Source organism: Phoxinus phoxinus (assembly GCF_949152265.1).
Source record: "Phoxinus phoxinus genome assembly, chromosome: 2".
Classification (NCBI taxonomy): Eukaryota; Metazoa; Chordata; class Actinopteri; order Cypriniformes; family Leuciscidae; genus Phoxinus; species Phoxinus phoxinus.
The window spans coordinates 3,896,610-3,918,541 of NC_136877.1; the positions used below are offsets into that span (position 1 = coordinate 3,896,610).

Below are 21,932 nucleotides of genomic sequence, written 5' to 3' on the forward strand. Positions count from 1 at the left end.
TCGTCCTCATTATCTGTGTCACCTGTCTTCACCTTGTTAGTGTTCGTTTGTATCTGTATTTAGTTTGCTACTGTTCAGTCTGTCCTTGTTGGTCCTTGTATGTGTTACTATGTATTGAGTGTTACCTGTCTGCCTGTACCAGTTTTGTGTGAGTTATTATAGTAAATGCTTGAATTGGAACTTTGTGCCTCTGCCTGTCTTCACCCGCACCATACCCGTGACAATATCGAGCTTTTATTGAATCAATTTTATCTTTTTCTTTGGTGTCATGGTTTGGGAATCTATCTTTAAAGAACAGAAATTCCCTAAATCAAATTGTAAAATGGTCTAGTAAGCTGATTGGAGTGTCTCAGTTTAGCCCAGTATCTCTGTATACCAGACAGTTACAGCAGATAACTGGGTCAATTTTAAATGTCGATGCCCACCCTCTGCATAGTGAATTTCAACTTCTTCCATCCAGACGAAGATATAGAATCCCAAAGTGCAGAACTAAGCGGTATAAAAATAGTTTTTAGACTGCTAACTTAACAGTCTTACTTTTTGTCCCCACAGCAGTCTTAGTTTGGCGTGTAGTAGGCACCAGATTAGATGGGTTTGCTGTACGGCTTTTGAAGGCCTTAGCCTTTCTATCATGTAATCGAACAACAATAGAGAAAGATGCAGGCACACTGGGTTCCCGCTTGTTCTGTAAACATTTGAGAAAGTTACTGTTATCATAGCGGGGACCCGACACATATCACTGAGAGCTGGTATCAGTTGTTTTTAGTTCACCTCGAGCAGAAGGAGGAGGGTGTGAGACCTGTCGTTGTGGCAGAGCCCGAAGAACTCTTGCAGGAGGAGGGGGAGGGCAGGCGGGGCCAGCAGGCTTTGGTGGATGTGGGGCCTGCCGTTTTTTGGTTGATATCTGGGGGCTTGCAAAAGAGTGGGATAGTTTGGTTCCAGCATACACCAGTCTTTCCATTCTCTCTGAGAAGCACAGAAGTGGAGATGCTGGAGATAGAGATAGCGTGTCTGGTGAGAGGGTCTCTGGTGTTATCGGAGGCTGTAATATGCTGTCCTGGTTTCCCTGGCTGTTTTCCAGGAAGTCGTCCTTGGGTGCTGAATCTTGGAGCAGTTCTAGTATGTCACAGTCTGTCTGTAGTGAGCTCTGTGGGCAGGGCTCAGCTGAGATTGTGTCCGTGAGCAGAAGTTGTTGTGGCTGAGTGGTGTTATCATTGTCCTTGTGTGACGTGTCAACCGCATGTCCATTCAGGTGCTGGAGTGAAATCCTGTGGTCATTCATACTGTGTCCAGGTGTGTGTGTGCCATTCAGGTTGAGTGGATTTGCACACACGGCAGAAGGATGATTGAGGGAGAAGTAGATATTGTCCTTTAGCACTCTTGAACCAAGTTTGTTTGGGTGGTGTCTGTCCTGTTGCTCCTGAGACTGCTGGGCGGGAGCAGTCTCAGCCTACTAAAGCTCCTCGCTGCATAAAGTGCTGCAAAACAGAGCGTAGCCATTCGGGCTCATCCACAATCGAGAGGGACCTGGGTGGCGGTCGCAATCTAGCCAGTTAGAGATATGCAAGATCTGAGGAGTTTTATCTCTAAAAAAGCTTGGAAGAAGAAGCCCTGACGCCGAGGCTGCAGGCTTCTGAGTGTGGTCCCCTCCGGGGTAGGACGGTTTTGAGAAATCGTTTCTCCTCGGCCCCCTCTGGGGTGCGACTCTCTGAGGAGGGTCGCAACGCTGCCCGTTCGGTTTTCCTGCCGGATCGCCGTTTCAGGACACCAAGGTGTCAGCGTCCCCAAACGATCCTCCGAGGAGGGTCGCAGAGCAGTCACTTCGGTTTCCCTGCCGGTTCGCCGTTTCAGGGCGCCGAGGTGCCTGCTTTTTCCAACGATCCTCCGAGGAGGGTCGTTTGAACTAAGATAGTTAGAGGTAGGCAAGATCTGAGGACTGTCGTTATCTGTAATAAAACTTAGACAAGAAGTCCTGATGCTGAGGCTATCAGGCTTCTGAAGGTTCCTCTGGGGCAGGGACGGTTTTCAGAAATAATTTCTCCCCGGCGACCTCTGGGGTGCGACTCTTTGAGGAGGGTTGCAGCACTGCCAGTTCGGTTGTTCCCTGCCGGTTCGCCGTTCAGGGCACCGAGGTGTCAGCGTCCCCATACGATCCTCCGAGGAGGGTCGTAGAACGGTCAGTTCGGTTGTTCCCTGCCGGTTCACTGGTTCAGGGCACCGAAGTGACTGTTCAACCAAATCCAGAGGCCAGTCTCCAGAGACTGGTGCCCTTAGTAGAATTTCTGGTAGTGTGGAAACTACAGCCACATATTTCTCAGTGGGTCCTGCACACTATAGAAGGGTTTCAGAATTCAGTTCGGTTCTCGTCCGCCCAGATTTCTAGGGGTCCTCCCCACAGTGGTGGACCCCGAGCAGGCTCTGGTTATGGAGCAGGAAGTGCTGACACTTCTGCAAAAGGAGCTATAGAAGGGGTTCCTCCTCCCAGCAGACAGTCAGGGTTTTTCAGCCGTTACTTCATTGTTCCGAAAGAGGATGAAGGGTTGCGTCCTATTCTAGATTTAAGTCAATTAAACAGCAGGTTTCAGAATCTCAAGTTCAAAGTATGCTTATATGATTGTGTGACAGATTCAGTCCAAGGACCGTTTTGTCACAATAGACTTGAAGGACGCTTACTTAACTATCCATCCTCATCACAGGAGGTTCCTGAGGTTTGCTTTCAGGGGCGAAGCATACCAGATGTGGGTTCTTCCATTCGGCCCAGGTTTATCACCCTGTATCTTTACAATATGCATGGATGAAGCTCTGGCTCCTCTGAGACTCCAGGGCATTCTCGTATTATACTATATCGACGATTGGTTGATCCTAGCTCATTCTGAGCAGATGGCAATTCGGCATCGAGATTTCATTCTGTCTCATTTAAAGATGTTGGGGTTGCGACTCAACGCCAAGAAGAGTGTGCTCCTCCCAGCTCAGAGGACCACTTTTCTAGGTGTGCTATAACAATTCGCCGTAAATGGGGTAAAACTAGGCCAGTCACTCACTGTGAAACAGTTTCAGACTGTTGGGTCTCATGGCAGCTGCGTCCAACGTAATTACTTTTGGCCTTCTGTACATGAGACCCCTGCAGTGGTAGCTCAGGACCAAGGGGTTTTCTCCGAGGGGAAATCCGTTTTCGCATGATCAAGGTCATGCAGCTATGCCTACGTGCCTCGGTCATGTGGAAAAACCTTTTGATCCCACTTCCCTCACAAGGGGGGGGGGGGGGTGATCATGAGTGGTCACTCGGCGAAGGGTCTTTGGCAGGACAATCTTCCTTTTTGCACATAATTGGCTAGAAGTGATGGCGGTATTCCGAGAATCTTAATACTTCCTGTCAGACCCGAAAGGGCACCATGTGCCTGTCCTTTCGGACAACACACTGATGGTCTCGTATATCAGAGCAGATATCCCCTGTTGAGGCAGGGGCTGAGGCCTGGGGAATGGACACTTCACCCCGAGGTGGTGGAGCTCCTTTGGGAGAACTTCGGTAAAACTCAAGTCTACCTTTCGCATCGTTTATACAACGCATTAACCTTGGTGGTTCTCCCTGACGCATCCAGCTCCACTTGGACTGGATGCGATGTACTAGGTGTGGTTGAGGCTACACCTGTACGCATTTCCCGATATCGTTGCTCCCAGGAGTCCTGGAGAGGGTTTGTCGGGTAGGGGCTCATCTATTATTAGTAGCCCCATTCTGGCGGCCCGAGTGTGTTTCTCAGACCTACTGTCCCTTCTAGATGGCTCTCCCTTGGAGATTCCGATCAGGAGGGACTTATCGTCCCAATCAGGGACACAATATTTCACCCTCTTCCGGAGTTATGGATGTGGGCTCGGCTTCTGAGGGGGCCCAGCTCATAGATTCAGGTCTCTCGACTGAGGTCGTGGAGACCATACTCCAGTCTAGAGCTACCTCCATGAGAATACTGAATATGCATTGAAATAGAAACTGTTCTCTGCCTGGTGCGGAGAACACATTCTGAATCTTGTTATCTGCCCTGATGGTACAGTACTTGATTTCTGCAATGAATGTTTCTTTGCTGGGTTATCTCTGAGGAGAGATCCTTAATTTCGTTTTCTCCGTGGTACATGAGGCTGAGGCCTGCACGTACTTGGATTTGCACCTGGTATGGTGATAGTCTTTTTTCACCCCAGGCCGGGTTGTATTCCTAGGTCCCTACTAAATTTGCAGGTAATTTATGCTGCAGGCCTTCTGTCCTCCACCTAATACCCCAGATCAGGAAAAACTTAATATGTTATGCCCTGTCCGGGCTTTGGATGCTTATGTCCACAGAGCTGCCCTGTGGCGTATATAAGAGCAATTATTTGTTTGCTTTGGGTTACCTAGTTAGGTTGCCCAGCATCTAAACAGATAATGAGCAAGTGAGTAGTTGGGGCTATCTCACTTGCTTATGAAGCGGCCGGACAGCCTTCACCTTTGGCTGTCCGGGCCCATTCTACGAGGAGTATGGCTGCCTCTATGGCTCTAATTTCGGGAGTTTCCCTTCGCAACGTTTGTGATGCGGCAGGCTGGTCCTCGCCGCATGCATTTGTCAAATTTTATGACTTAAACCTTTCCACTCCTGGGGCTAGGTTGCTTGCTTCTAGTGTGCGCAAGGACATCACACAGAACAGGCACTTGTCATTATGGCGTAGTGGGTATGGGGTTCCCATTGCGTAAACGCAGCGGGAGTTCCCTTGATAGGGAACGTCTCTGGTTACGTATGTAACCTTAGTTCCCTGAGAGGGAAGGAAACGCTGCGTTTAGCATGCCATACTTCCTGCATGCCCTGATCGACTTGCTTCAGGCTTATCAGAAGCTGTCACGCGCTGCGTTCAGGGGTGTTTTATAGTTTCCTGGTCTATGTCGTCACCCGCCTATGACGTCTCGCTCTTTCATTGGACTGATTATACACGTGCTTCATTACGCAACACTTGGAAGTGTTCCCATTGCGTAAACGCAGCGTTTCGTTCCCTCTCAGGGAACTAAGGTTACATACGTAACCCGAGACGTTTTAGTCAATGAAAACTTTTATTTTATTTTTTATTTAATATTGCTGCAGAATGGTTAATAATAGGCCAAAGATTATTTTGCTTAAAACTATAAATCACAACAATTGTTGTCATTTGAGAAATGTATATTTTCAGAGTCAATTATATATATATATATATTTTTTTTTTTTTTTTGCTTTAACCCCTGTATTGCTGCAGGGTGTATGCTTACTATACCAGATTACACTAGTTTTTGTACTAGTTCTGTGATTATACAACAAGTTTGTGGTGTCGGTTTTGTTGCTGCTTATTGGAGCTGCACGGTGTAGCCTATGCTTGCCCAACCGGATTACACTAGGAAGCATAGCATTAGTTTCCATTGTTATGCTGATGATAATCAGCTCTATATTTCTACACGCCCTGACGAAATTTACCAATTCACAGAATTAACGGAATGCATAACTGATATAAAACACTGGATGACTTTTGTTATTGGACAAAAAAAGTCCTCACGTAATAACCTAGAATACAGTGTAACACTTGATGGATGTTCTATCAAGTCTTCGTCGTCGGTTAGAAACCTAGGTGTGCCCTTTGATACCAATCTCTCATTTGAAAGTCTGAATGCTCTTATGGGTTGACAGTCAAACATAAAACAAAGGAATGACAAGACATGAAACTCAAAACAAGAAGACAGACATAACATTCAATACTCAACAAAGACACAGGGCAAACATCAGGGCTTGAATACACACACTAATTACAAGACAAAGAACACCTGTGAACAATGATCAAATGATTAACCAATGACAAGACACATGGCAGGATCACATGACAAACAGGGAATCACATGACAAGACACAGAAACATGACTCAAGGTACTTTGATGTCATTCACCGATCGGTCTGTGCAGCGCCGGTTCAATTCGAACAAGCCTATTGTCATGTTTCTGTGTCTTGTCATGTGATTCCCTGTTTGTCATGTGATCCTGCCATGGATCACTTAAAATAATATTGTTTAAATTTAAAGTCAATGAAGATCAGAGATAGTAGAGATATATACTCACTTTCCAAGAGCGAAGACTGTAGTTGCTATGGTGATGTTTTGTTGTTTGTAGATTGAATCAATCAATGTGGGATCAAAAGTTCCTTCCCATACAACTGGGGCCAACCATGGTGACAAGTGAACACCTTTGCCATCTGGGCTGTTTTAAATGAGGATATTCACATACTGTACATGAAATCCAAATCCAAATGCATAGTAGTATTAAAAAATATATATATATGGTAACGTTTTAAATTACATCCCGGAAAGTACTGTGTAATTAAGACAAATTCACAGCGTAACTTTCTGTAATTGTAGTGTACCTATGAAGTACTTGCATGCAAGTATAAGGGAACAATATGTAAAGTTTGGGGAATACAGGGGTAACAACCAGGAGAATTAAAAAAAATATTTATACTGTAAGTATTATAGAACTAAGGGGTACTTATTCTACTATCAAGGTTTCCGAGTCAGTGATATTAGATTGTGTGTACTGTATGTATTTTTATTGTACCTACCCTGTAACTACATGAAACAAGAGTGTAACAAGCACCACTACATGAAACAAGAGTATCTTTCACCAATATTTAAGCAAAAGTTGGAATTGTTTTAGTTTTCAGTGCACATTTGTTATAAAAGATTAATGTATAATGTACCCTGTGTTAAAAATCCCAATTAGTCAATTAGTCATTCTACTGGGAGACACGCCCCCTTCCTGGAAACTTTCCTCACCTGAGGATATAATTACCTTACACTCTAAAAAACGTTGGGTTATTTTGCATACCCAATAGCTGGGTTAAAAATATTGGGTCGTTCTGTTGGGTTATTCAGAACATTTATTGGGTTGTTTCTATAACAACGCAGTCCATTGGGTTAAAATTCAAATTTCAACGGTTGACCACTCCAAGTGTGATAGAAGATACACGGCACGGTGAGTTAATAAATTACACTATACAGTATATCTATATGCATATTGTATACATGTTTTTGTTTTTTCGTTATAAAGTGACTTTAAGCTCTTACATAGTATTATTGCCGCCTGTTTATGTTTAGTCTATTATTTCCATGCTTATATCTCCCCTGTCGACTGCTTTTCGTCCGCTATCTGCGACTAACGGCACCGATGGTATTTCTTAATACTCGGTTGTGATACTTTTCCTCACTTTCTATGTTCTTTCTAATACTTTGTGAGAAGTTATTCATATTTTCAGATATTTGACCGACGCGCTCGGCTTCAAGACCCAGCGGAAGCCTGGTCCATCCAGTGTCGCAGTCACTTAACGTTACAGGAAGAAGGTAACGTTATGCTGTGTTATATAAAGGCCTAGCGCAAATGTCTACTTGGGCTATCCCAACTAGTGTGAATGTAAAATACTACAGTGTTAAACTACGGTGATCATACGTCCTCTTTTTCCCGGACATGTCCTCTTTTTGGACCTAAAAAAGCGCGTCCGGCCGGGACGCCATTCATTGGTGTGTCTTTTTGCATTGCCTTCGTAACGTAAGTAATGTACGTAACGCAAACATTGGTCAAACTGCATCTCAATTATTACCCTAAGCACTTTTCAGTGGCACATGGCTCCTGAACAGCGTAAAAAAATCTCAAATGTAAATTCACAAACGATTTACAGAGAAAATTCTTGAGTAAAAGATAAACTATTTTATTATTTGTTTGTTATTGTTCTATTGTTGCGGGTCACAAGTTGAATGGAAAAATGTACTTCATGTATTAAGTTCAATAACAGATGGTTGCAAATGCATTTGTCAAATAGTGTTTGATGCATTCACAAACTTTTGTCATAACTTTCTCACCATGTCCCTACTAACCTGTATGAATTTATACATTCATTATAATTCCCAAGAGTTTTTTTTAGTTTTTCAGTTTTTAAAAAATAAATCCAGAATAAATCAGAACATTTCTGTTCACACAGAAAGGAAAGCTTTGAGTCACAAATGCATTTTGGAACAAACATGCTTGCTCATACACACAAACAAACAAACACACACACAGGTGCAACAGTGCATTTGTGAACAGCGCCCTAACATTTAGGGCATCATTTGTGAGACCTAACACCCACACAAACACAAATGCAGGTGCACACACATGCATACGCAACTTCATTTCTGCTTATTGGTGTTGGTTTTATATACAATTTTTATTTATTTAAAATGTATATTTTTTTTGTAGATTTGGTTCATTAAAATAAATAGGTATAATTTGACAATCGGAATCTAAATCTTTTTATTTTAGTGGCATTTTAATTATATTTTTCTATATTTAAAAAAAATTAATCCCACTCAATTTGATTCACCAAGCTTGATTTTTCATATTGAAAAACAAATGTCCACAATTTCTGCACCATATGAGTGTTACTGCACCATATGAGGTGTTGGTGTGATTTTAACTTTTCTTTTTCTTTATTCATTTTTAGATTGCTCAGGACTTTTTGAAATTTGGCGACATGCATCTCAACGAATCATTTCATATCGCATTCAAGAGAGCCTTGGATCTTCCTGTTCAGACTAACATTTCTTCTGGTGAGAAAATCCTATAATGCACTTGTTTAAAGATTAATCCATTGTTCTTTTTGGTGAATGTAAAGACACTCTTGGAGATGTTGCTTTGAAAAACCCTGCCAGCTATCCTTCCATTGCCATTCAAAACGGCTGCAAGATGGTTCGGCCCTCTTACCAGGAGGCAAAACAAGCATTTGTTGATCTATAGCCTGTAGGTACATCATTTATGACAACACATTTTGGGTAATATTTGATCCATGTGTGCATATTTACCATTTCAAAATTCTATTTAAAGGTTGGAACAAACATCATTCAATATTTGGAGGAGGAGGAGCAACGGAGGCAATTCCCTCATGTCCTGCAGCTTGGGGATAAATTAAACTGCTCACAAGCCTTCGTCATTGTGGGAGGAGTGGCACTAGAGTAAGACAGCCTTTTGTTTTAGACATTGAGTATCCAAAGCCTGTTTGGCAGTTTCTGTGCCAGGAGGAGTTCCATCAACACGTCGCCTACTTAGGCAGTTTATAATTGGATAAACTGGACTTGATTTTGTTTGTTTTGTTTGTTTATTTGTGTTTTTGTATTCCATGTTTCTTAGAATTTAAAACAGAATTGTAAATAAATACATTTTAGCATTAATATTCTGTGCCTGAAGGTGTTCCCTCAACACAATGTTGTCTTATGAGGCAGTTTATAATTGCATTACTTTTATTTATTTATTTATTGAAAGAATGTCTTACCTTAAGGAAGTAAATGAAAGCAATTGCAACAATAACTTAATGAAAATATTTACAACTTGTAAGGTTTACAACTGTTTATTTGTTTTTATGCTCTATGTTTCTTAGAACTTAAAACATAATTCTAAATTAATTAATTTTAACATTAATATTCTGTGCCTGGAGGTGTTCCCTCAACACACTGTCACCTTTTTTATTTATTGAAACAATTTCTTACCTTTTGGAAATAAATTAAAACAATTGCAATAATAACTTTTGAATGTAATGCCTTTGAATGTAATGCCATTGAATGTAAATAAAGCATTGTCAATATACTGAAGTTGTAAGTTATTTATTTACATGGCAATAATAGTATAATAATAAAATAATAATACTAGGTTGGTTAAAGCATAATTTTGGCCAAATAACCCAACAAATTAGTTTTTTGTAACCCAATTTATTGGGTAAAACTAGTTACCTAATTTATTGGGTTAAAATAACCCAACATTAGGTCGGTGCTATATCAACCCACCATTGGGTTAGTTGTTGGGTCGTTTTTAACCCAACTTTTTTAAGTGAGTACCAATCAACCTCACTAGTGTGTCTCTCTTTGTGCTGACTGTTCGCTCCTCTGCTTGCTGCATGTGTTTGCTGCGTCTAAGACTTTACACCAGCAATATGCAGCAATTGTGAAGCCATAGTAAGGAAATGGGATAATGGAGAAAGAAAGCAAATGGCAATAAATCAATTGAGAATTAACTTCTGGACTCATCCCTGTGTTCTAATCGACACACCATTCTGGTAGCACTCATCCTTAACCAGCCAAACACAGAATATTATACACCCTGTAATAATAAAAAAAAAGCCTATTGTATTGGTACACCATTATTACAAAAATGTACGCAGTGTATGTTCTTGCTAAATTGGTCCCAAATGTGATTGTTGTATCATAATAGTAGAATAAGGACCCCTTAGTTCTATACTTACAGTATAATTCTTTTTTTTTTTAATTCTCCTGGTTATTACCCCTTTATTCCCCAAACTTTACATGTTGTTCCCTTATACTTACACATAAGTACTTTATAGGTACACTATAATTACAGAAAGGTATGCTGTTAAATTACTTTAATTACACAGTAATTTCCGGGCTGTAATCTAAAGCGTTACCAAACATATGTATAAAAAAATAATTGTTTATGTTCTTACCCTATTACACTGGGCTGGTTGTAAGAAAGTCTGTATACAAATAAAAATAAACAGTTGTGAATAGTTGTGCTGTCTTGTAATTATCTACACGCATTTCTTGTTATTCCTCATTTTCTAACGTCTGTTGTAGATGATGTGTCTTACAGTGGGCTGAACTTCTTTTTAAGTGGAATCTTAACTTCTAAAGCTCTTGATTTACTTAATTATTGTTAAAACACTGCAGGGCATTACAACAATACCAGTTCCCTTTCTAGGGAATTCGCGATGCGTCGATAGCGCTTTGGAAACGCTTCTGCGTGATTGCGTCTGAAGCACTTATGTCAACTAGTCCAATGGCGAGAGTGGGCGCCACGAGCGGGTGACGGCCAGGAAAGGATAAAGGACATCCGGTTTAGAACCGCACTAGCTTTTGTGCCTCAGCAAGCACTCTGTGTTACATACTGTCTGTCTTATTGATTGTTGTCTGTCACTATTTCAGTCTCAAGCATAGATATTATGGCGAACAAACAACCTTAGATTGTTTGTTCCTCCCTGTCCTCTGTCTTTACGGGTGGGGATACACACAATGTATGTGTTGTTAGGAACGGAGCATGTTCTGTCAGCCTCAGTGTATTCATTCATTACAGTTCTCTTGGCCAAACCTAGACTCATCCATCGGGTTGCCAGTCAGTCACTGTGCATAAGAAATAATAATACTTATCTGGTCTGCATCCTAAACTGAAAAATGTTGGGTGAATGACAGTTGTTTGGTTTTATGTTACAGTTAAAACTGTTTGATGTTGGACAAAGATATGTTTTTGTGTGTATGATATGTATGTGTGTGCGTGCGTGCGTGCGTGCGTGTGTGTGTGTGTGTGTGTGCGTGCGGAGAAGATGTGTATGACAAGATAACTAGATGAACTAAGACTTAAGACTTTTTCCTGGCTTTCCCGGGAAACTAAATTGGATCTGACTTTTTTTTATATTACTCACAATCAAAACTACATTAAAAAGGAACTGAACTTTACAACAGAGGAACTGAACTTTACTACAAGGGAATTGAACATTAATACACACAAACTGAACTTTATTACAAAGGAATTTTACTTTATTGCACATCAACTGAACTATATTTCATGAACTGAAAAGTATTACACACCTTGAAGTGAATTCAAACTGAGTTGCGGTATCAAATTATTAATATTGATTAATGTTTTATTGTTCTTTGTTGTGATGTGATTGTGTTTGCTTTGCCTTTTTTTTTTACACTGTTCCAACTATTATTTTGTTCCAACCTAGAACTTGTCCAGTAGCGTAAGTGTTGTGTTGGAGGACGCTAGTGTTACACAAGTCACAATAAATTAGAGCAAAACTGTTGAAGGAAGTGTTGTACTCACCCATGTGGTGATCGCAACTGAGAATTTTCCTGATGCTCTCTTTCTTTTCTAAGAAGTAGGAGACACAGCAGTGAATTATTGTGTTCTGTAATATAACTTTTGTTGTGTTTGTGTGTTTTTATTAGCATGTGGATGACATATACCATTAGCAATAGCAATAATGCATGCATTTGCCAGGTAGAAGAACATGTGTGATGGAGCTACTAACACATTACAACTAACATGTGACCTAACTTAATAACTGTAGGGCGTGGTAAACCTCTATGGTCCAAATGACATAATCAAACAATATTTAAGATATACATATAAGTGCGTGCACATGTGTATTTGTATGTTTAGAGAGTTTTACTTTTTCAGTCTAATATACTTTACTATATAACAAACAATATAAAAATTAAAACTGCTACTTAGCTACATTTTTTATATTAATTGCTTTAGCATTTACAAAAAAATAAAATATTACAAATAAACTATTCTTGGGTGTATGTCTGAGGAATATAAATGGAATACTCTAGATTGAATACAAATTTAGACATAAGTGTATGATTGTAAATGTTTAAAATTCCAAGTCAAGCATAATTTACATCTATTTTAAATAACACTCATTATGTCAGCATGACATAGAATGAAAGAAAGTTTCATATTCTAAAATCTTGGACCAGGAAAGAATGCAGGTTATCAATGTCCACTACTATTTCATTTGAACCTTTTTTATTTTGTATAATTCAAAACATATGTTGCTACTGTTTGTGAACAATTTTTTAAAGATGAGATGTCCTAATATGCTCACCACTTGGTCCACATAAAATGTAAATCTATGATTGTTCCCACTTTTTCCACGCTGTCTCCTCCCTCCAGACCTTTAAAACTGATCTCAAAACTCATTTATTTACACCATGTTCTGTTAACTAATTGTATACTTTAAATTTCAGATCCATGCATGCCCTACTTTGGTTCCCTATCAGTCGGTCACTACGACGTATGTCGTGACCGACAAATAGGAATCTCGCTAGAGAGCCGATCTACTTTGAGTGAAACTAAACGAGCCAATACACATTGGCGTGCAATCATTTGCATCAGCTGTTCAGCCTCGCAGCTTTTTGCTTCGGAGCCAACCGATGCTGTTTAATCTATCTAATCTTGAGTGATCAAACAACGAGCAAGCTCTTCAGGAAGATCTCTCGTGTCTGGTGCGGGCGATACAGCGCAGCAGCAGGGTCTACTTTATTAACTCTTTTATTTTTGGTACTGAGCAAAAAAATAAAAAAGCTGTTTTCACAGCTGGTAACTTAAAGCTTCTTTGCATGTAGACTTTGCTGCTGGTTGCATTTACCTCTTTCAAGAGAGTAGGGGACCTGCAGGCATTTTCGGTCGACGAATCGTGCCTAGAGTTCGGGCCGGGTGACAACCACATTGTACTGTGACCCCTGCCTGGCTATATGCCCAAGATTCCTACCACTCCCTTCAGAGACCAGCTAGTGAACCTGCAAGCGCCGCCCCTGGAGGAGGCAGACCCAGCCCTGGCTTTGCTCTGTCCCGTTCGCGCTCTGCGTATGTACATGGACCGAACTCAAAGCGTAAGGACCTCAGACCAGCTATTTGTCTGTTATGGAGGCCAGCAGAAGGGAAAGGCTGTCTCCAAGCAGAGGATGACCCACTGGATAGTGGATACCATCGCCTTGGCTTGCCAAGCTCCAGGCGTGCCCTGCCGCTCGGGTTGCATGCACTCTCCACGAGAGGCGTTGCATCCTCCTGGGTGCTGGCACGTGGCTCCTCGCTAACAGATATCTGTAGAGCTGCGGGCTGGGCGACAACTAATGCGTTTGCTAGATACTATAGCCTACGTGTAGAGCCGGTCTCCTCCCGTGTTCTCACCCTAGACGGGTAGAAGCACTGAGAGGCCCGGCTCTGTCGGCTTGCTGCACCCTACTGTGCACCCTTATTCTCCAGTGTGAAAAACCTGCGAGTCCTCCAAACACCCTCGGCCCGGACTTGGCGGAGCGTCCGGTGCCAGGCCTTTATCCGCTGAATCCTTGAGAACCGGATATAGGCTGGTTCCCATATGGGTGACCCTACGGGGATCCCATATGTGTATATTCTCCACGGCTGCTCCTAAACGGAAGCCCGTGTCTTTCCCTTGGGCTAAGTCACCCACTACTCATATGCTGTACAACCCTCGGGTTAGTCCATATGTTATCTCCACTTAACTCCTCGAAAATGTGGCTTCTGCAGCGCTCCCCTCCTTCAGTTCGGGCACGCTTTCCCAGTGTTATCCAATAATCTCACTGTATGGGTTATCACGGAATAACAGTGACAGGTTCACTATGTGTAAGCCTCCTCCTATCGTCCTTCCAGGCAAGAAGGTGTAGAGGCTTGCACAGGGCGCTGGATGGGGTGCAGCAGCTGTGGCGCTTTGGTAGGGATTCCTATTTGTCGGTCATGACATACTTTGCAGTGACCGACTGATAGGGAATGTCTCGGTTACGTATGTAACCCTTGTTCCCTGAAGGAGGGAACGGAGACGTATGTCCCGTTGCCACATCTGCTGCAGCCTGCCGGGGCAGCCAGCTTATCGGCTTGGCTCCTCAGCAAAAAACTGAAGTGCAATCGCAACTGCTGCATATACCCGTGCTGCGAGGCTGAATAGCTGATGCAAATGATTGCACACCAATGTGTATTGGCTTGTTTAGTTTCACTCGAAGTAGATCGGCTCTCTAGCGAGATTCCTATTTGTCGGTCACGACATACGTCTCCGTCCCTTTCTTCAGGGAATGAGGGTTACATACGTAACCGAGATATTTTCTTTCATTTGTAACATGATCACTGTTTCATGTTGTTATATATATATATATATTTGTAACTGTCAATATTATGTAAAGTGTCCTTGGGTTCTTGAAAGGCGCTATTATTATTATTACCCGATTGATCACATATTGATCTCAAGTGTGGTATGGAGAACTGCAAGGCTTAGTTCTAAAACCGTTGCTTATACATGATATCATTAGGAAACATGGAGTTAGTTTTCACTGTTATGCTAATGTCAAATTTGTAAAACCTCATTTTCCATCTTAAAAATATCTATATATTCTCAGGGCCCTATTTTAACTGAAACGCAAGTATCAAACACGAAACGCAAGTAACTTTGTTGGCGGATCTCGGGCGCTGTTGCTATTATACCGGCGGGATAAATGACTCTTGCGCCCGGCGCAAATCTAAAATGTGTTGGTGTCTTCATAACTCATAGGTGTGGTTTGGGCGTAACGTGAAATAAACCAATCAGAGCGTCATCTCTCATTCCCTTTAAGAGCCGGCATGCTTGTTCCATGATAGAAGACTGACGTTCTCGTCAGGGCCGTAAAAGACAGAGAAGTGACATTGTATGAGGATGGGAGAAACCCACCCAAATTAGCTTTAGTTAAACAGGCATATAATAATTTAAGTAAATGTGTAGGCTAGATGTACGCCTATTTTTTTGCACATCTTCATGGACACAAGAATGATTTCCCTCGTGTGTTACTATTTTTCCTTGTAATAATGTATGATTTACGAAAATGAAAACTGCTGCGTCTGTTTAGATTAGAGAATCGAAGTGTATGTGTCATGAATCTGGTATCCTTTTCTTTCTCTCTCTCTTCTGGTTACACACACGCACACGCACACACTCACTCACACGCACACGCACACACACACACACACACACACACACACACACACACACACACACACACACACACACACACACACACACACACACACACACACACACACACACACACACACACACACACACACTTTCCCTTACTCCTTCTCTCTACCTCAGCTGTTCCTAGTTGCAATCAGCCTTCGCGCTAATTCTTTCACCTGTTCTCTCTTTCCTCTAATTGTGTCTGCTACTTCTAGCCTTCCCTTTTCCCTGCTTCTTTGCCAGATTATTCCGTGAGGTTTCATTGCATGAGGTCCTGTTTTGTCCGTGCCCTGTCTGGATCTGGTCTGTACTTATTTCTACGCAGTGTTTGCTGATTATATGTTGTACTCTACACTCTGCCCAGTTAACCTCCTGCTGTCGGCTGCATCCTCTCTGAGAGACTTGAGATTTGACGCCGCCAGACCTGGTCCTTCTGCTGTGCTCATTCTCCTCAAGAAATGATTTTGTTATTTGTCTGATCGTCCGTATTGACGGCTGTTTCTGTTATCTACAAGAAGAGGATATTCTGTTCACTTGGACTTTGGTCTTTCATTATTAAAGACATTGTATTGCATTTTCGCTTTTGGGTCCTTTCTCACCTATCATAACAAAATAATCTGGCCACCATGGACCCAGCGAAAGAGAACCCTTTTCTGGCGGCCGTCGAACTCCAGGGGGCTATGCTTGGTAGGCATGATGAGGAACTGACTGCTGCCAGACACGCCGTGGAGACCCTGGCCGCCCAGATGTCAGATCTTTCCCAGCAAGTTTATCAGCTCCGTCGAGATCCACCTACTCCTTCCAGAACACTGGAGACCCCTGACTCTAGAATTAACAACCCTCCTTGTTACGCTGGTGAGCCGACGGAGTGTCGTTCTTTTTTGACTCAATGCGAGGTCGTTTTCTCTCTTCAGCCAACCACTTACTCAAGGGAGCGAGCCCGGATTGCCTATGTCATTTCTCTCCTTACTGGACGGGCTCGCGAGTGGGGAACCGCCGCCTGGGAGGCTGAGGTAGAGTGCACTAATCGTTTTGATCTGTTTAAGGAGGAGATGATACGCGTGTTTGACCGCTCTGCTCATGGGGACGAGGCGTCCCGTATCCTTTCAACTCTCTGCCAGGGAAGACGTTCCGCTGCAGACTTTTCTATTGAGTTTCGCACTCTGGCAACTACCAGCGGATGGAATGAGCCCGCACTGGTCGCTCGCTTTCTGGAGGGACTTAACGCTGACATAAAGGATGAGGTAATCGCCCGTGAGGTACCCACACTTCTCGAACCGCTTATTGACATGGCTATTCGTATTAAGAAGCGTTTTGATCTCCGCCGCCGCAGCCGAGGTGTGGAGACTGCCCTATCTTCAGTTCCCTCCGCCGCCTCATCACCCGCCTCCGCCCCTTCAGAGCCAGAACCCATGCAGCTGGGAGGTCTTCGCCTTTCCGCTAAGGAACGTGAACGCCGAATCGCCAACCGCCTATGCATGTATTGCGGTTCAACCGGCCACTTCGTTTCTAAATGTCCGTTAAAAGCCAACGCTCGCCAGTAGAGGAGGGGTTACTGGCGAGCGCAACTTCTCTGGTCTCTTCTCCCAAGTCCTGCACCACCATTCCCATCACTCTGCACTGGCCTGGTTTCTCTGTTACCTGTGACGCTCTGGTTGACTCTGGGGCCGAGGGGAATTTCATTGATGAGGCTTGGGCTCTGGAACAAGGTATTCCTTTGAAGGAACGTGAGGAGTCCACTCCCCTTTTCGCCTTAGATGGTAGTGTCCTCCCTCGAGGTTCACCTAGAGTCTGTTCCTTTATCTCTCACTGTCTCTGGTAATCACCGCGAGATTATTTCTTTTTTAATTTTTCATTCTCCCTTCTCCCCTGTAATTTTGGGCCATTTTTGGCTTGTTAAACATAATCCTCACATTAAAGGGCACTATTCTCTCTTGGAGTTTATCCTGTCATGTAGAATGTTTAATGTCTGCTATCCCTCCTGTTTCCTCTGTCTCGTTTTTTCAGGAGGAGCCGGGCGATTTGACTGGGGTCCCGGAGGAATATCTCGATCTACGGGCGGTGTTCAGTCGTTCCCGGGCCACTTCTCTCCCTCCCCACCGTCCCTACGATTGCAGTATTGATCTTCTTCCTAGTACGACCCCGCCCCGTGGAAGGCTTTACTCTCTGTCGGCGCCTGAGCGTGAAGCGTTAGAGAAGTATCTTTCTGAATCTCTTGACGCTGGTACTCACAGAGAGCCACAAAATCACTCTCCAGAACATTCTCATTCACGATTCCTTGCTGGTGGAATGATCTCCCTACCCTCATCCGGAATGCAGAATCCCTGACCACATTCAAAAGACAACTGAAAACTCATCTCTTCCGTGAGCACTTGACCTAAAAAAAAAAAAAAAAAAAAAAAAAAAAAAAAAAAAAAAAAAAAAAAAAAACTCTCCTTTACCCTCCCTTGTTTGGCTTATGCTACTCTGAGCAATTCCAGAACTTTGTATTTTGAGCACTTCTTGCGTTATTTTTGCTTCTTCACAATGACTCGCTTGTTGTAGTCCTCAGTTGTAAGTCGCTTTGGATAAAGGCGTCTGCTAAATGACTAAATGTAAATGTAAATGTAAATGTACTATTGTTCCCTCCTCCTCTCCCGCCGGTGCGGGATTCTTCTTTGTGAAGAAGAAAGACGGCTCTTTGCGTCCCTGTATAGATTATCGAGGGCTGAATGACATAACCGTCAAGAATCGCTATCCTTTGCCTTATGTCATCTGCCTTTGAGCTCTTACAGGGAGCAAAGGTCTTCACAAAGTTGGATCTCCGCAACGCTTACCATTTACTTCGCATTAAGGAGGGAGACGAGTGGAAGACAGCGTTTAATACACCTTTAGGGCACTTTGAATATCGCGTTCTTCCTTTTGGGCTGGTAAACGCTCCGGCCGTTTTTCAAGCTTTGATTAACGACGTTCTCAGAGATATGCTTAATATTTTTGTTTTTGTATATCTCGACGACATTCTTATCTTTTCACCCTCTCTCCAGGTTCACGTGCAACACGTACGTCGGGTCCTCCAATGCCTTCTTGAGAATCGTCTTTTCGTTAAGGCTGAGAAATGTACCCTTTCACGCGCGTTCTGTTACTTTTCTCGGGTCTGTTATCTCAGCAGAGGGGATTAGCATGGACCCTACTAAGGTTCAGGCTGTCACCAATTGGCCAGTAACTGACTCTCGCGTCGCACTTCAGCGTTACCTTGGTTTCGCTAATTTTTATCGTCGTTTTATACGAAACTTTAGCCAAGTGGCCGCGCCGTTGACGGCTCTCACTTCTGTCAAGTCCTGTTTTAGTTGGTCTGAGTCCGCCCAGAGGGCTTTTGATCACCTAAAGACCCTTTTTACCACCGCTCCTATTCTAACTACCCCCGACGTTTCTAGACAATTCATTGTCGAGGTCGATGCGTCAGAGTTGGGCGTCGGCGCTATTCTTTCTCAACGCTCCGCCTCTGACGACAAGGTTCATCCCTGCGCTTACTTCTCTCACCGTCTGTCGTCCGCTGAGCGTAATTACGACGTGGGTAATCGTGAACTGTTTGCCATTCGTTTGGCTTTGGGAGAATGGTGACAGTGGTTGGAGGGGGCGGCCGTTCCGTTCATTGTCTGGACTGATCATAGGAACTTAGAATACATCCGTTCCGCTAAGAGACTGAACGTGCGCCAAGCCCGTTGGGCTTTGTTTTTAGCTCGTTTCAATTTCTCCATCTCTTACCGTCCCGGTTCTAAGAATGTTAAGCCCGATGCTCTTTCCCGTCTTTTTGGTTCCTCTGATGTCACCTCGACCCAGGAGGTTATTATTCCTCAGGGTTGTGTTGTAGGCGCTGCTATCTGGGGAATCGAAATACTGGTTAAGCGCTCTCTTTCTCATTCCATCTCTCCGCGTAACGTTCCTAAGGACCTCCACTTTGTCCCCGTTTCTGCGCGCTTAGCGGTCCTTCAGTGGGGTCATTCGTCCAAATTGACTGCCCATCCCGACGTTAGGTGCACTCTCGCTACCATTCGCCAACATTTTTGGTGGCCCACTCGTGAACGAGATACGCATCGTTTTATTGCCTCTTGCGTCGTGTGTGCCCAGACGAAGTCGAGTAATTCTCTTCCGGCCGGCCTTCTCAGACCTCTTCCTATCCCGTCACGTCCTTGGTCACACATTGCCCTTGATTTTATTACCGGGCTTCCTCCGTCGGCGGGTAATACTGTGATTCTTACCGTCGTTGACCGATTTTCTAAGGCTGCTCATTTTATCCCACTCGCTAAACTCCCCTCTGCCAAGGAGACAGCCCAGATTGTGGTCAGTCATGTTTTCAAGCTTCACGGTCTCCCCTCGGACGTCGTTTCTGATAGGGGTCCTCAATTCGCATCCCAGTTCTGGAGGGAGTTTTGCCGTTTAATCGGGGCTTCCGTCAGCCTTTCGTCAGGTTTTCACCCTCAGACCAATGGTCAGGCTGAACGAGCCAATCAAAGTGTCGGTCGTATTTTGCGTAGCCTGGCTTTTCGCAACCCCGCGTCCTGGGCAGAACAACTCCCCTGGGATATGAATATGCCCATAATTCTCTGCTTACGGCCGCCACCGGTCTGTCGCCGTTTCAGTGCTGCCTGGGGTATCAACCTCCCCTGTCATGAATCTGGTATCCTTTTCTTTCTCTCTCTCTTCTGGTTACACACACGCACACGCTCACTCACACGCACACACACACACACACTTTCCCTTACTCCTTCTCTCTACCTCAGCTGTTCCTAGTTGCAATCAGCCTTCACGCTAATTCTTTCACCTGTTCTCTCTTTCCTCTAATTGTGTCTGCTACTTCTAGCCTTCCCTTTTCCCTGCTTCTTTGCCAGATTATTCCGTGAGGTTTCATTGCATGAGGTCCTGTTTTGTCAGTGCCCTGTCTGCATCTGGTCTGTACTTATTTCTACGCAGTGTTTGCTGATTATATGTTGTACTCTACACTCTGCCCAGTTAACCTCCTGCTGTCGGCTGCATCCTCTCTGAGAGACTTGAGATTTGACGCCGCCAGACCTGGTCCTTCTGCTGTGCTCATTCTCCTCAAGAAATTATTTTGTTATTTGTCTGATCGTCCGTATTGACGGCTGTTTCTGTTATCTACAAGAAGAGGATATTCTGTTCACTTGGACTTTGGTCTTTCATTATTAAAGACATTGTATTGCATTTTCGCTTTTGGGTCCTTTCTCACCTATCATAACAGTATGTGCGTTGTTCACACGCTACATAATGGCCATAAAAAATAGCCCTTAAAATAGCATTGTCTTAAGACTAGGTTTTTCCTGGTCAGTGGCGGAATTGTTTTCTCAAACTGCAAAATAGCAGCAGGGAACGTTTGCGCCGGAACACGCCTCCTCTTTTTGCTGAATCGCCCCCGGGAGCGCAAATTCATTCCCTAATTTACTGACGTGCGTCTGTGGAGGGAAAAGTCCGCTGTTCGCGGGTGCAAAATAGGAATGATACATGCGTCGGTGTACAAAGTCAATTGCGCTGGGTGCAAGATAGGGCCCTCAGTGTCAAATGCAGAAAAGTTAATTCATGCATTCATGACCCCCAAGGCTATATTACTGTAATGCTTTACTGGTCATTAGAGTAATCAAGCAAAAGTGTCCAAACAGAGATTAAATGCATAGTATAAAATGAGGATGTTTATTTTTTTAATTACTTGGCCATGCTGACAGTGAGTTATAGCCATGTGTAAATGTATGCTTCTGAATGTGCTTTTGTATGTCTAAAGGTGGGCGTACATTGTGTGATTTTTGCTGTTTTAAGTGTGTGATTTGAGCAAGTGTTTCAGTGAGTGCATTAAGAGTGGCAGTACTTACTTGCAGGATCGTTGCTCTTTATATCTGAAACAGATATATGGTTAATAATGCTGAAATACTGCATGGTGACAATACATTCCCCTATAATTCAGAAAAAAGGGATTACAACGGTGGGAAAGCTTGTGCAAAACAAAACACAATTCCGAAAACAAAACAACAAATTTATAAGAAAAATAACTTGCAATCAAGACTTCAGGAAGTAACGTAGGCCTACAGCAGACTGCGACAGGAGAGAGTCGATTTAGAGCTGTCTCTTTAACCGGATAATTTAATGCGATTATTATGGAGAAGAAAAAAAAAAGTTTCATAAATGTTTAAAGAACCCGATCTGGTAAAGTGGGAGAGTGGCGTGTCGAGTAAGAACAGCAGATTTAGTTTTTGAGTTCTCCCTTTTTCCGGATCCCTTTCTTCTCCCTTCTCTCTTATCAGTTTGGAGAGGCATTTAATTTTAAAGGGGTCATGACATGAGAAACCAAATTTGCCTTGATCTTTTGGTATATAA

At 43.3% G+C, this 21,932-nt stretch overlaps 1 protein-coding gene and 1 long non-coding RNA gene across 2 annotated transcripts in view; one reads left to right on the plus strand and one right to left on the minus strand.

The window, feature by feature from the left end:
* LOC306991014 (uncharacterized protein) overlaps nt 1-21,932 on the minus strand; it is a 122,839-nt gene that overhangs the window by 19,563 nt on the left and 81,344 nt on the right. The window contains exons 3-6 of the mRNA XM_079598434.1: nt 21,431-21,454; nt 11,888-11,935; nt 10,512-10,541; nt 6,095-6,232 (exon numbers count right to left, since the gene is read on the minus strand). Of these exons, the coding sequence (XP_079454560.1) occupies nt 6,095-6,232; nt 10,512-10,541; nt 11,888-11,935; nt 21,431-21,454 (240 nt within the window). The remainder of the gene's footprint in view (nt 1-6,094; nt 6,233-10,511; nt 10,542-11,887; nt 11,936-21,430; nt 21,455-21,932) is intronic.
* On the plus strand, nt 7,163-8,722 carry LOC306991038. Its single transcript, XR_013796018.1, has 3 exons — nt 7,163-7,368; nt 8,505-8,610; nt 8,676-8,722. It is a non-coding gene; the product is annotated as an uncharacterized lncRNA (long non-coding RNA).